The sequence below is a fragment of the Schistocerca gregaria genome, chromosome 2 (genome assembly GCF_023897955.1).
Source record: "Schistocerca gregaria isolate iqSchGreg1 chromosome 2, iqSchGreg1.2, whole genome shotgun sequence".
In the NCBI taxonomy this organism is placed as follows: Eukaryota; Metazoa; Arthropoda; class Insecta; order Orthoptera; family Acrididae; genus Schistocerca; species Schistocerca gregaria.
In genome coordinates, this window is record NC_064921.1 from 325,175,184 (window position 1) to 325,190,597 (window position 15,414).

The 15,414-nt window shown below is 41.6% G+C and overlaps 1 protein-coding gene across 1 annotated transcript in view; it reads right to left on the minus strand.

Moving 5' to 3' along the window:
- Positions 1 to 15,414, minus strand: part of LOC126336141 (insulin-like growth factor-binding protein complex acid labile subunit) — a 53,398-nt gene that overhangs the window by 25,983 nt on the left and 12,001 nt on the right. Inside the window, exon 2 of the mRNA XM_049999634.1 lies at positions 6,939 to 7,159. Within this exon, the coding sequence (XP_049855591.1) occupies positions 6,939 to 7,159 (221 nt within the window). The remainder of the gene's footprint in view (positions 1 to 6,938; positions 7,160 to 15,414) is intronic.

The window sequence follows — 15,414 nt, forward strand, 5'->3', positions numbered from 1 at the left end:
TAGCTTCTCAGTTTGCCTCACAAGGGTTGAGTCAACTCCGCTTGCCAGACCAGATGGTCACCTATCCAAGGGGTAGCCCAGCCCGAGATCGCTTAACTTCGGTGATCTGACGGGAACCGGTGTTACCACTGCGTCAAAGCCGTAGGTAAGAGTTATTCATAACATTAGCCCAGGTAATGCATATGCATAAAATCTACATAAATGTCTGTATACTGTTCTTCACTGATGAGGAGGAATTGATTCGTAGTCATCCTGTGTGGCGTATAAGGACTCACTAAATAAAGTGAAAATAATTCTACTATAAAAACACGAGCTTAGTGACATTATTTTGTTTACTCGCATAAGAGAATTGGACAGCAAATGCTAGGAAGGTATAGTCTGTTTTTAAACTGAAATGCGACCAGCACTCATAGAGGAGCAAGTTGCCTTTACCCGAAGAGAACTACGGCTGCCGTACTGGATGACTAAGTATCAGTTTCTCCTTTAGCAGGGTAGAACAGCGCGCATACATTTATGTAGATTCTGTCCACATGCATTACCGGGGCCAATTTTATTAGCAACTCATATCAGCATTTCATAAAATGTTAACGCATTTTGTGCAAAATAAACGCTCCCCAAGCACTCCAGTGATTCATAGGGCGCGCTGTGGAGGGTCGGGGTAACTTCGTGAAACATACCATTCATGCTTCTTGTGACTTAATGTAGTGGAAAATCACCTGCTCGACCTTCAGTTTACAGACCAACGAAGGAGGGAAGTGCAAGAACACAATCCGCCGACCTAACTTCTCTTGTGCTTCTACCCCACACATCTCCTCCTCTACCCTGTTATATTCCAAGAATACAGATTATCCCTCGATACGAATCTTCTTCACTTATATGTTCTACACATATTTAATATTTGCTTTTAACCCACTTCATTTAAAGATAAACATTTTTACATCTCTAGAACAATATTTTTAGTAATATTCGACATTTCTGTCCCCTGAATGCGGAAACTATTATTACTAGATAAAAACTAAATGAGACTTTATTTTGTAGGAAATTTAAAGCAGTTTAATTTTGTACTGGGAGCCATTTTCGCTAGAAGCAGCGGTTTTCGTGGTATTCTATAAGAACATTAAAAAGTGACATTTAAACCCACTCCACTCCAAAGCTCTCATACCTCCGGTCTGGATTTTTAGTATACTGCAGTGCAAACGTTTCAAAAATGGCTTGGTTCAAATGGCTCTGAACACTATGGGACCTAACTTCTGAGGTCATCAGTCCCCTAGGACTTAGAACTACTTAAACCTAACCAACCTAAGGACATCAGACACATGCATGTCCAAGGCAGGATTCGAACCTGCGACCGTAGCGGTCGCGCGGTTCCAGACTGAAGTGCCTAGAACCGCTAGGCCACACCGGCCGGCAACAAACATTTGTGACTACACGATTTTCTCCCTAAGATTCCTTCGTTGATTGTGAGCCGTGCGTGGCTTGTGGCTCGTGATCCCGCCATCATGTATTTTACACCCTGTTTTTAACATACATCTACCTCACTACGTTAATTTAAATTACTAGTGTCACTGAGTTGCTGCTTTGCCTGGCCGTGAGTGACGTTATCAGCGCGTGTCGATATATCACCTCTCGTAGTGTCTTTGCTTGAGTGCTATTACTTTCGGGTCGTTGTCTGTCGTAAGCCAGTGAGTACGGGTTGCGAGTTCGGGTCTGCCAGTCAGTTGGAACGCGTCTGGGGCGCACTCCTGACCTGACAGTCGGGGAGTTGCAGTGCGGCACCAGTGCAGTCGGGATGGAGCAGTGAGGTCTGCGTCGACATGGCTCGTCCGACCATTGGCGCCACGCATCACTTGAGCCGGGCCACGGTCTTGGTCGATCGTCGGTCGGTCATCCTACCGGACGACGCATTTTGGCTCGTCGGTCGGTCATCCTACCGGACGACGCATTTTGGCTCACCGATCGTCCATGAGTCGGTTGTGTGTGTGTGTGTGTGTGTGTGTGTGTGTGTGTGTGTGTGTGTGTGTGTGTGTGTGTATCGACTCCTGATTTGTCTTCGAGCGTGCTTAGTTACTGTTGGGTATCGTTCAGGTCTTCGTGCAGTGTTTGTCAAGTTGTGTGTGTAGTAGGTGTTATTTCCACTGACGACTGTTTTAGATATTGTCGGCATTATGAGAGAAGTCGGTCGGTTGGTGCGGACCAGGGACTGACGTAAATTCAGACTGTGTTCATTTTTGGGTGAAGTTATCCGTATTATCTTGTTTCGTAGTTAAGTGAACCAGTGGAATTTTCTGCCTGGTGGCCGTTAACGTTCCGGTTACCCGCTCTGGTCGCTAACGTAATTTTTAGGCAGTGTCTTTTCCTCGCCTGTTAATGCTGCCCAACGTGGTGTGTAGTTTTGGCAGCTGAGTTCACATACGCGTTGGTTTGGGTATAGTGATACTTGTAAATTTTTTGGGGGGCCTTGAATTCTCGTGTACTCCGTCGTGGCAAGAAAGCGGTTGGTCGATCGGTTCGTGACTGTCCCTTGGTTGGGTTCGCACGAATTAAGTGTAGTTGGACTCACCATATGTCTCGCCGAAGTGAACGAGGGCAGACCGATCCACTGCAGACTCCTGAGTGCCGTTCTCTGAATTATGGTTTTGTCAGTGTTCATGATGTTGTAATTTAACTTATTTTATATTGTTTAATTTGGCGAGGTTAGTTGTGGGCTTTCAGTCCTGGAAACATGTTCTCAGAGTTTCCTTCAGGTCCAAACATTGTCGCCTTCAGCTCTTTAAAGGTTATTGTAAGTTCCTTTTAAAGATTTTACAAGTTTTTGTGGGCCTTCCGCCGTTGGTGTTGCAAAAAGGAAATTTTTAAACTTAATGTATTGTACCGATTGTTGCAATATATATTTCCTTAATTTGCAGATTTTTAACTTTGTGGCCTTCAGCCATCTTATTGCTTTTGTTTATCTCTTTCTGTGGACCTTGAGGACCATAAGCTCAGTAATCATCATAGTATATTTCGAATCTTGAATATTTAATCTGGCGGCCTTCATCCGCTCCGCATGCTCATCTCATATATGTATACGGTTTATCTTATTCGTAAATTTAACTGTGTGTCACGTCTTTTCAAAATTGAATTTACTCTAAAGCATCTATTTGGAGGCCTTCAGCAGCGAAGCAAATTTAATTCTTTCAAAAATGTATTTGTGAACTAAATGATAATAAATTACAATTGTGAAGAGAATCCGACCGCAAGTCCCTTGGCCCTTTCCACAATCCTAATTACCTGTTAGCCCTGCGTGATTTAGCGGACGTTTCATATTGGACTTCAACAAAAATGTAGCATTCAGTGTTATAATATGCTTCCTCCCTGACACATAATGACGAGATTCATGAAGCAGAACGTGTCAGCTATGGTATTGGTAAGAATCAGGTCATTCGCTTGCAATACTGATCAAGGTGGTTGGGATAGCTAAACAAACCAGACTTCTAATATAATAGTTCGGGCTTCAAGCCCCTTCAAGTGGATTAAAATCCACGAGCTTTCAACCGAGTACTCTGTAGCTATTGTCAACTGATCAGTGTTGTGTGGTTGTTGCTGCCATCCTTATATAGCGGCGCTACAGTCTGTGACGTTGATTGCTGCCCAGTCCAGCGCCATAAAAGGAAACGTTTTGGTTGCAAGACTGCCCCGCCCGCTTCAGCCTGCCGGTCACGGGGCCCGAAGCTGTGTTTAACTGCAAACCGCTGTCATTAATGAGAGTCTGTTCTGATCTCAGTCGCTTCTTTAGTGATGAATCCCCATGAGCCATGTGCGTCATAATAAATGTTTCCTCGAATGCAACTCGGTGTCTTTTTCCCAGAGCATGCTCTGCTATCACTGATTCTTCAGTATATCGTAGGCGGTAACGTCTCTCATGTTCTGTACGGCGCTGTTCAATAGTACGCACGGCCTTACCAACATAAAACTGTACAGACCCACACGGTATGGAGTATGTTCCTGCCGTTCGCAGGCCTATATCATTTTTCACAGGTCTCACAAGTTATCGAAGTTTTGCTGGAGACCTGAAGACAATCGATTTTATGCTTCTTTAGGAGCCGGTTAGTCTTTCCTGTCACTGAGCCAGAGAATGGCAGAACTGCAAGCTTCTTTTTGTCCTCCTCTGGAGTCCTCAACTTACGAGGCTTTGGTGAAATGGTATGCGAAATTTTTTGGTTTTTGTACCTTTTCTCTGTGAAAACTGTGTAAGTCGTTGAGTTTTTTTTGGTAAGTTTCTAGCAACTGAAATAGTTTCCGCTCAGTGCACTAAGGTTCTCAGAACAGAACGTTGCTGTGCTGGGTGGTATTAACTCAAAGCATGCTGTGTGGGTGAGTTCCCGGCAACTACCTTGGGTGAGAACCTAGTTGCTTTTCGGTGGACAAGGACGTCGAGGAATCCTCTTCACATGAACAGTTTTTCTAGGTTCAGAAGGTTGAATTGGATCTGAGCCCTATGGGACTTAACTTCTGAGGTCATGAGTCCCTTAGAACTTATAACTACTTAAAACTAACCAACCTAAGGATATCACACACATCCATGCCCGAGGCAGGTTTCGAACTTGCGACCGTAGAGGTCACGCGGTTCCAGACTTTAGCTCCGGCCGGCGTTTTTCTAGAGTTCAATTTATTATAGCAAGAGGCGTGACTCGACGATCAATTTCTCCCCGTAATGAACGTGCGATCTCTTTGACAAGGATATCAGAAAGATGAGCTCCAGACCATTCGCTACAATTAGAAGTCTACAACGACGACGGAACATATCCTAAATGACTGAGTGATGCACATTTGCCACAAAAGCTAAATGTCCAACAGTGTTAGAAGACATACAGAGTGATTCAGCTGGCCCTACTTCCGGGTTCTATGCAACGTGCAAGACCTTCAAAAACAACATATGAGATTTTCGTATCCTCTCGGTTGGTATGCACAAACTTTTAGTCCTATAGAAAGAATAAAAGAGTGTTCATTCCATTTACTGTTTTTCATCTTCTATTACAGTAGTGCCACCTCGTTTTCTTACTCTATTTACTGGCGTCACTAACTTCCTGCCTTACCTGCTCGTGAGTGGCAGTAGAAGCGCCTATCGATAAGTGCACTGTCGTACTATCTCTGGAGTGACCGATAGTATTTCCGGGTCGTCGAGCGTGTGGAGTGGGGCTGAGAGTTCAGTCGGGACGCAGCGCAAGTGAGACGGTAACGGAGCCCCAGTGAGGTGCAGACAGCCAGTGCTCGCTGACCGCTGGCGAAACACATGAACTGTGCGACGGAAGGAGATTGGAGCGGGGCGACCATTGGGTGATCATTCGGTCGGTCGTATCATCGGAAGACGTGTATTTGGTCGCCGACCGCTTGTGGAAACTCTCTGTGGGTCTAACTGATTCATCCTTGTTGTTCCATAGTGATTGCTTTTACGATTGTTCAGGTTCTTGTGTAAGTGTGTTCACGTGGAACCGTGTGTAGCTTCTGTGATTTCCACTGAGCAGATGAATGTTGTCTACGTACTCGGGTAGTCAGTCGGTCGATTGAAATAGAACAGCCAGTGTGTCGGGTGGTTGGGAATTGATTGGGCTGTTGGTTGGTTCCTGAGCCGTCCCTAGGTCGTGTTGCCACCCGATTGTTCAGTGTTACGCTTGGCTGCCTGTCTCACCTGAACTGTGGCTAGAGTTTCCTCCCCAGGCCGACCCTTAGAACACTTCTGACCACCACCGTGTGTTGTTTGTCATTTTATTTGGTTGCAGGCTCTGTGACAGACCTTCAGCCATGCATTAATATTGTCTGTTTTATGTTTAATATATGGCTTTCAGCCGAACTTCGTGACAACTATTTTAAGATTAGGCCTTCAGCCGTGTTTCATTTAAAATTTTTGTTGCTCTGTATTTAGGGCTTCAGCCGCGTTTTTTTCAGAATCTGTGGCTTTAATAAGTAAATTATTTGTCTGTAGGGTTTCTCTTTAATTATCTTGAATTCTTGAAACGACCATCAGCCGTGTTCTGTAAATTTTTATCTTATGGTTGACTTTAATTATGCTTGAGTAATTGTTTGGGCTTTCAGCCGACAAGATACTTCAAGTTTTCTTAAGCTGTTTATCTGTTGTACTGTGTAAAAGCTTATCTTTAAAGCGTCTCTTTTATTATGTAGAGAAAATTTTTTTAGTGGGCTTTCAGCCGAAGAATTAACTTGAATTTTCCTTAAAAGGCCTATGGCCTTTAGCCAGAATTTGTAAATGCTTTGTTTTTAAAGAATTTCCTTAGATGATCTGAAATATTATTTCCGCTTATAGCATAGATGATATTTTAATTTTACTTAAGTAAGGCCTTCAGCCATTATTCTAAATCCTGGTGTTTTAAAAGCAGTCATTTAAACTTACTCTGGAGAAGTTACTTGGGCCCTTGATCTTTGCTGTTTAAAGGAGAAAACGGTGCATTGGTTTGAGCAATAAAGTTATGTGTGTTCTTGTATAACTAACAGTAATTAACCTTGTCCCCTTTCCACAACGCGATCCGGTCTGTTCTGTTAAAGCACGTTTCAGGACCTTTTCGTACGAAATTTAATGTAATTAAATTTTGTACTGGGATACGTTTCCGCTGCAGGCGACGCTTTTCGACTTATTCAAGAAAAACTTGTTTGAAGATCACCTTTCTAATTTTTCTTGGATAATTCGAAATAAAGTTTCTAGCGAAAACGTATCGCACTGCTAACTTTAACTACAATAATTTCCTACAAAAAGACCCAATTATTTTTTTATGTAGGACTAACAGGTAAATGTTGTGTATGGTATTTGAAGGTGCTGCGGGATGCATAAAACCCTGCGGCAGGTGGACAGCTGAATCAGCCTGTTTAACGCACGAGGCACACAACAACCTCTTTCACGTGCGGCTGTGTCAAAGGAGAAGACGTAAGAGAGAGCAGCGACTAACCCAGCTGGGCCCAAGGACGAGGCCCTGCAACTCGAGGCGGTCCGTGGTGTTGACGACCTTCGTTGCGGAGGTCCAGGAGCCCCTGGCCGGTGGCGGCCCGAAACCGTGGACGCCGCGGCGCGGGCACTGGACCTGCGGCAGCGGGCAGCCGCCGTCTTCCGCTGCGCACCCCACACACACCGCCAGCGCCACCAGCAGCGGGGCAGCAGCGCGGCTCCCTCCTGGAACAATGGCCAACTCGTTAACACAAACAACAAACTGGCTGTTCCTTGTTGGTCATCTGCGAGTTATTGGACGACAACTAAAGATACGGCAGACCACGTCACCCATACCTAATCTCCACAAAGCGATCTATCGGTAGAGCTACGTCTGCATTTAAACATTCCTCCTAAAATATTAAATTAAATCGAAAGAGTTTGTATAAAAAATGAATCTTCTGCTAAGCGATTGAAAAAGGCGAACAAACGGGGACATTTATAACATTAACCTGCGTGTTTAAAGATGTTTCTCGTTGCTGTTTGCCAAAGAACCTCTGGGCTGTCACCCAGCATCTTGAATAATGAGCACAGAATATGACGAGGCAATCTCTGCAGCAAGCAGATGATTTTTTCAGGAGGACACAAGTAGAAACTTTCTGCAAGTGAGTCAGTCATTGTTTGAATTAGAACTGGGCTGTCAAATTTTGGTTCCGCCAGGAAGATTTCTTTTACTGCTTCAATTGTTAAAGTTAAGTTTATAACGAGGCAAAAAATGGTTCAAATGGCTCTAAGCACTATGGGACTTAACATCTGAGGTCATCAGTCCCCTAGACTTAGAACTACTTAAACCTAACTAACCTAAGGACATCACACACGTCCATGCCAGAGACAGGATTCGAACCTGCGACCGTAGCAGGTGCGTGGTTCCGGACTGAAGCGCCTAGAACCGCTCGGTCACAGCGGGTACAACGAGGCAAAGTGTACATAGTCACATATTTAATTAAGGATCATAACAACTGTTTATTTCCCTCTGAACCAATGAGAATATGATGTTTTCAGATGTACAGTTTGGCTATGAGTACATTTCCGCTACTTGTGAGGAGCCACATGGAAAACCGCTGTATTTCTGCACTTATATTATCACATATTATCACAAATAAAACGTAGTGCCTCAGTATTCATGGCACTTTCAACTTACACTTTCTCACTATCACTTAGAGCCAGCCAGTTACCTGGCATGTCACTTAGAACTTTCTTAATAAACTATTCGTTTTTCTACTTTGTCTTATTATTTTTGCAGTAATAGCTTTTCAATTTTTTTTAATACAAGTAAGTTTTGTGTACTCCGCTTTTCTTATTTTACTGAAAAATGTGAGGTTTAGTTCATAGAACATTTTGACTCTTCATTTATTTATTACTTGTCAAGTCAATTTTTAGTACACTTTTGGAGAGACTTCGCAAAGCAATGGAATATTAACAACACACAGACAGATGAAAATTTGGGCTCCGGTAATGATATTTCCATGGGAATAAATAGTTTATGGGGACACTTCTTGTCCCCTTAAAACATACCGAATTAAATTTTATTCACATCATTAGCGCTTGGCGTAAAGATGCCAAATGGGTGGTTTAGTTGTGAGTAGGCAGTTTAGGTTTTTTATTTTGCTACTTCTTCAAGATTGCATGAAAATCCACTACTCCCGTGTGCATTCCCTTTTACTGCTCAGACTTTGAGAAAAAAAAGAAAAACACTGCAATTTTACTGTGATGAATGATCAGGACTGTCTTTATGGACTGTGAGAAAATTTTAGCTTTGGCCAACATTGTATCAATAAGTGTGTGCATTTGATATCTTTGTTATTGTAATTATGAAAAATGTTATCAAATCATTATTGGCCACTGCCCAAAAGAATTTGTAAAATTTTTTGTGCGGAGCATGGGGGCTACGTGGGTAGGCTGTTTAGGTTTTTTATATTGGTAACGCCGCCGCCACGTAGCGCTCTATATGAAAATCACTGGCTGTGCTGTGTGCAGTCTGTGGCTGGTTGGCATTGTGGTCTGCCATTGTAGTGTTGGGCAGCTGGATGTTAACAGCGCGTAGCGTTGCGCAGTTGGAGGTGAGGGGCCAGCAGTAGTGGATGTGGGGAAGTGAGACGACGAATTTTTGAGAGCGGATGATCTAGACGTGTGTCCATCAGAAACAGTACATTTGTAAGAATGGATGTTAAGAACTGCTATACAGTATATATTATGACTATTAAGGTAAATACATTGTTTGTTCTCTATTAAAATCTTTCATTTGCTAACTATGCCTATCAGTAGTTAGTGCCTTCAGTAGTTTTATTTAGCTGGCAGTAGTGGCGCTCGCTGTATTGCAGTAGTTCGAGTAACGAACATTTTTGGCGAAGTAAGTGATTTGTGAAAGGTATAGGTTAATGTTAGTCAGGGCCATTCTGTTGCAGGGATTGTTGAGTCAGATTGCGTTGCGCTAAAAATATTGTGTGTCAGTTTAGTGTTGATCAGAATAGGTAAAGAGCGAAATGTCTGAGTACTTTCAGTTCTGCTCAGCTGTTTGAAAATCAAATAATGTAGAGGTTTATGAGCACAGTAATTCATTAATTTTTCTAAGGGGACGTTTCATAGTTTCTGTCACCGCCTGGAATACTGGGAATCGCAAGGCTCCGCACCACTACACCACGTCTTCACATACGTGATGTTAAAATTTCGCAACGGATAACGCAGAAAAGCCCTGGTCAAGGAACCGAAGGTGCCGATCCGCATTAATTATTTAAGTGGTTGGGGGCAGACACTATCTAACTACGGAATACATACAAAAAGTCCACATCTTCCCAATTTACTATCTCTCCTGTGTACACAAATGAGAAAAACGTCTACAGGGTATTAACAAATAAAGAGAAAGAAGATAGTGAATAAACGTGGGAAATAATCTGTTGGACTATACATTAAACACTTGCACGAGGGATGAAGGTAAACTTAAGACAATATGAAAGTTCTCATCTCTAACGGTTTCGACAAAATTTATATTCGTCGATGTTGCAGAAAGAGTTCCATGGATATGAAGGAGATATAATCAGATATGGAAGAAATCAATGCCACACCTTGGCACTGCGTGAGAAATTTTTGAGAAACATTTGGGCACGTTTCACTAAGATGATGTACAAGCGTGAACCGGAGGAAGGAACAAATGGAAATCGGCATGGAACGGAATGAGTCAAGCGTCTCCATCAACTTCGACCAGGGTGAAAAACGCCTAGTTGAGCGTACATCCTATCCAGTGAAGCAGCTCTCATAAAACGAAAAGTTTCCGTCAGAGTCTGACGGCAGTTTCAGCGCCCGTCGAAATCCGAAGCTGGAGAGTCCGTTCCCAGCGGGCCCAAACCCCTCACAATTTGATACCCGAGTATCCAAAAACTGTGTGTCTCTGCTCTTCTTAGTGTCCCCGTGGAGAAACTCACCCTTAGACTTGTGTCAGATAGTCAGAACACATAACCGCTTGCCACCCTATGAGACAAGCGGAGACCGACTCCTTGAAATCCCCTTCTAAGAAAATTTTGGGAATAACAAACTGAACGTTCCCGCAGAATAAGGGAAAGCTTACTTTTGACCGGCTTGTGTGGTGGCAGTCTGTCGGGATCGTTCAGTTATTCGGAAAGACTTGAAACGCCACCGAAAAATCATTTCTTCTAAGCAAGAGGAATGTTCCTGGGGGTTCCACTAATTAACGAGACGCCATATTTGCTTTCTGATCCTTTAGTCAGAGGAAAATTTCTAGTGTAAGTGACAACTCACTTCCCCCTTCAGGGCGATGCCTTCGCCTGAGAGATTACTGTTCTTAAGAGACGCTTACTTGACAATATGAGGCGTAACTGCCGTAGGGGGTCTACATGAGGGAGGGAGGGCAAAAGGACCACGTGTTAGCACCGGTGCACCTGTACACCAGGCCATGCCTTTTCCTAGGACATGAACGGACATAACTGCTTCCTGTGTCCCTCTCATGAGAATAATTCGTTTACTTGGCTTAACATCAATCAAGTCCCACCACTGGCCGACAGTTACTGTGGCCCTTCTCAGCGATGCCAGCTTACGTCAATAATGGCCAATCTCCCCATAAGAATTTAGTTACAAATTTCTTGCTTAGTGCCTCACAAGGATGTACCTCTGAACTACAAGTGAAATATGGGATGTGAAAGGTGCTAGTTACCGATCTGCTGCAATTATTTCTGTTTCTTTTCTTTAGACCTGTGCTCATTCTTTTTCTTTTCAGAGTGACGTAAAATTACGGTAACAAGGAACAAGTCAGCCAGAGAGCTGGTGGACGCGTTTGTCCTTTCTGCTGAGACAGACTAGGGCTCGGTTAGAGAATATTCAGTGGTGTATTATCCGACGTACAACACTGCAGACGCAGCTGTAGTGGTGACTATGTCGATGTCATGATTAGGCACAGCTACGTCCCATTTCACAGGAGTGTTTGTTACCTCGCAGTCCATGCAAAGAGAACGCAAAAATGTCTTAACATTATATTTTGATGACGGGAGAGGAAGAACAGAGTTTAAGTACTAATGGAGAAGGTAGAGGATATGTTGGAGTACAGTAAGTCTATAGTGTGCAAATAACGGAATGAGCGACGCGATGCTGAGGGGAGTGGTGGCTAGAAGGTGACGCAAAGCGCACACAACAAATATTCCATTGTCTTATTACGCAGTAATTCTTGCAGTATTACTAACAACGCAATGAAATTACCGGTTCTGCGAAATCTCCCGCACAAAACTGGCCTTCAAGGCTAACAAAAGAAAGACTCTCAGTAAGATTCTTAGGGCTATGACAAGACTTTTACGAAGATGTGAAGCATCACAATTAATTAGACGACACATTGATTCATACACATTACTCAGGAATTAAACGTTGGCAAAATCATAGTATGCAAGGACTACTGTCAAACAAAAGTGTAGGTCAACATTTAGTTGTTGTAGATGTAGGCACTGGCACAATGTTAATTCAGAGTTCACTTCGCATATGTCATCAAAAAGTAGAACAAAGAGAGATGTCAATCAGAAACCGATAGCAATAAATTTAGAAATTATATAAAGATGTAGACTATGAAGTTTTGCCTTTTTTCTTAGTGCTCTATAGTACAACAAGCAAAAAATATACCACCTTCCTTTAATTCGACTAAATGTGTGACACAGTCCTGGTTCGTTAGTAATTGCATACTGTACGATACACATCTAAGGAAATCAAAGTTTAGGCACCAGCTTTCTGCTGTTGATTTCACTGACAAAATTTTGCGTGGAAATAGATTTGTTCCCCAAAAACTGAAAACATACAATCCAGATCTAAATCCCATAGTTAGATCTGAATCATGAAAAGAGTAAGATCTGTAATAATAGTGTAGCCACAGGCATTTGGGCCCATTTTCAGTGTATATATGAACACCATATGCATATATGCACTATACCCATGGTGCCACAAATCATGCCCCTTTTTTATGATGTCATCATGCCTCTGTCCTTACCTTAGCCACATTCTTTTCCTGTAAATTTACCAGTCAGAGAGCTTTTAAGAAAATACATAACCATAGTAGTTTAGCAACCAATCCCCATCTTTGTTCTCTTACCTCACACTTGGCAGTGAGCAATGTTCGATATTTGTATCGCACTTGGTGTAGAGTACAATTAAATATTTTCACATTTCAATTGTCTGTATTATTTATCAACGTTCGCTAATAATTACTTCTATAACAGAACGATTATATAGATATTTTTGTCGGGAAGTCCAACCGAAAGTTGCTATTTTTTGACAGAACTCCTAGAAGATGCAACGAATCCATGAAACAAAACGCCCACACTAACCGTCCTTTTCTCAATTGTAGCTGCGTGCTATCGGATCCACATAGCTTAGGACTGGCGGAGGACATCCAAAAAGTTCAGAGAAAGACAATTCCTTTTTGTGTTATCGCGAAGTATGGAAGAAAGTGTCACTGATATGATATGTGAGTTGGGGTGACAAACATTAAAATAAAGGTTTTTTCACTGCGGCAGGATCTTTTCGCGAAATTTCAATCACCAACATTTGAAATGCAAAATTATTTTGTTGGTACCCACCTATATAGACATCAACGAACATAATAATAAAATAAGAGAAATCAAATCTTGAAATCAGACTGTAATGTTCGTTTCTACCGCACGCTCTTCGAGAATGGAACGATGAGAAAATATGTGATGCTTAATTGAGAATTTCAGATTAGTGATGTAGAGTTATGATTTTATTCACATGTTATTTTCTCAGCAACTGTAGAATGGTATATATTTCAGAATAAAATTCAGCCATCAGCTGCATTTTCCTTTACCGATATCGACAGATTTATTTGTCGTCTTCAGATCCCTCCAAATTTCGGACGATATAAATCGTAAGAATCAGGCCATACGTTTATGTAAAGTATAAGAAGCATTCTGCGAAAAGTTACTTAATATTAGTTTAGTAGATTTCAGTATCTTCTTCACAGAAGCATAATTCCCTGATATGTCCAAAAATTTACATATTGTATACGATAATTTTAATCACAGACTGGTAATTTACAGTAAATGTATCACATTTATTTACTTAGTGAAGTTTTAGTACTAGAACATGGAAACATACAAGATATAACAGATCTAAGTACACATATTTTTATATGTGGTACCCTAACAAAGCACTGAAAGACCTAAATCGAAACAAGGCCCCGGGAGTAGACAACATTCCATTAGAACTACTGACAGCCTTGGGAGATCCAGTCCTGAGAAAACTCTTCCATTTGGTGAGCAAGATGTATGACGACAACACTTCTTAAATGCCTTCCCTGTCTGTCTTATATAACAACTCGTACATATATTTAATTGTATTTTATATGCCACAGAACTGAGAAGTTTATCAGTTGGGGGCTTCTCATTATGTTTAAAAAGAAACATTAGAGGTAAAGAATACAGTGATGTAATATTTTTTAAACAAATTAGCTATACGACATCAAATGTCACCTAGAAATGGGACTGTAGTGTATTTATTAACGGTAAGGCTATGTATGTGTAAAAGTTTCTACCACACTTGCTGGAAACCATGACGTTATTATTGTCTAAATTATTGTATAACAGCACAGAACGCATAACAATAACTTATTGGCACTACTGATACGCAGTCGGTGTCACAATGTTATTTTTACGTCTAAAATGTCTGTCAAGAACCTGTAAAGATATTGAGACTGTTGCTGAAGTGCTAATTACATCTTACAATCATTGTATTACTACGTGTATGAACAGGGCAGCTAGCATAAATGTGTTTTACTGGTAGAATGTACTTTATCATATTTTTGTGGTCCTCATTATGTGCATGCTCCCCCAATCTGCAGCTATCTATTAAACTATTAGAGAGAATTGCAGTTGGTGATTGCAGCAAGGATGAGACAAACACCGTGAGAAACAGGCATGTGTGATCTAGGCACACGGTCATCAAATATTCCGATCCACGAACCTGTATTGCGTAACGTTAGTTACGTGTGTGTAATACTTGTATTTAGGAAAACTGATGAAGGCATTACCCCTATTTTTTAAGCTCCCGGATCGGTTATAAATTTACCGGGTATCTGTCAGTAGAAGCACAATTTTTACACAATATTCCCTAAATAAATGAGATTTACCATGAATATTTTCTATACGCGTGTGCGAGAATGCATCTTAGAAAAACTTATACGCAAAAATTTGTGGGCCTCTGCTCATTAAATCAAAGTTTAATCCTGTATACTCTACAAGCAACAAGAGCTGTTCCCACTTCTTAAAAGAATTAGTTCGTCATACATTACTTTGAATTCACACTACATTACACTTTCATGTAATTGCTTGAAAGAACGTAATTAAGCTTCAGGAAAGTGATTTCACTGTATGCTTGTTTGTGGAAGCTGACCATAAAATCTAAGACTCTTAGAAGGGCATAATGACACAGTTTGTAAGCTGGATCCCTTGATTAGCATTTGCACCTTAATAACCGCCAGTTGCCCAAATGATTTTGAAAAACTTACTGAAGCTGGAATTCGCTTGGCTCTAATCCAAGTTTCGTTAATCGCACGAGATAATAATATAACAATACGCAAGCGAAAAACTTGTGCTAATAAATTTTCACTCTTATCTGTATGCACTGTCAACGTACAATACACACTTTTTTGACATCTTCGTAAATGTCACTTTCGACTTTGTTATATTGATATGAGAGAGGGTCCTGGCCAGAAACTAGTCTTCGAACGAAAATTAAAATATTTGCAGCTTGGACTGGTTTTTCGTTCTATTGCTTTAAAGTGGTTTCAGAAAAAGCCTGCTGTAAAATTTGTTAATTTCTTCGAACGAACGAAAGATTCAACTTTTGTGTGTTGTGCGACTTTCTTTTTTTGTCCCCCCCCCCCCTCCACACACACATACACACACACAGACACACACACATACACACACACACACACA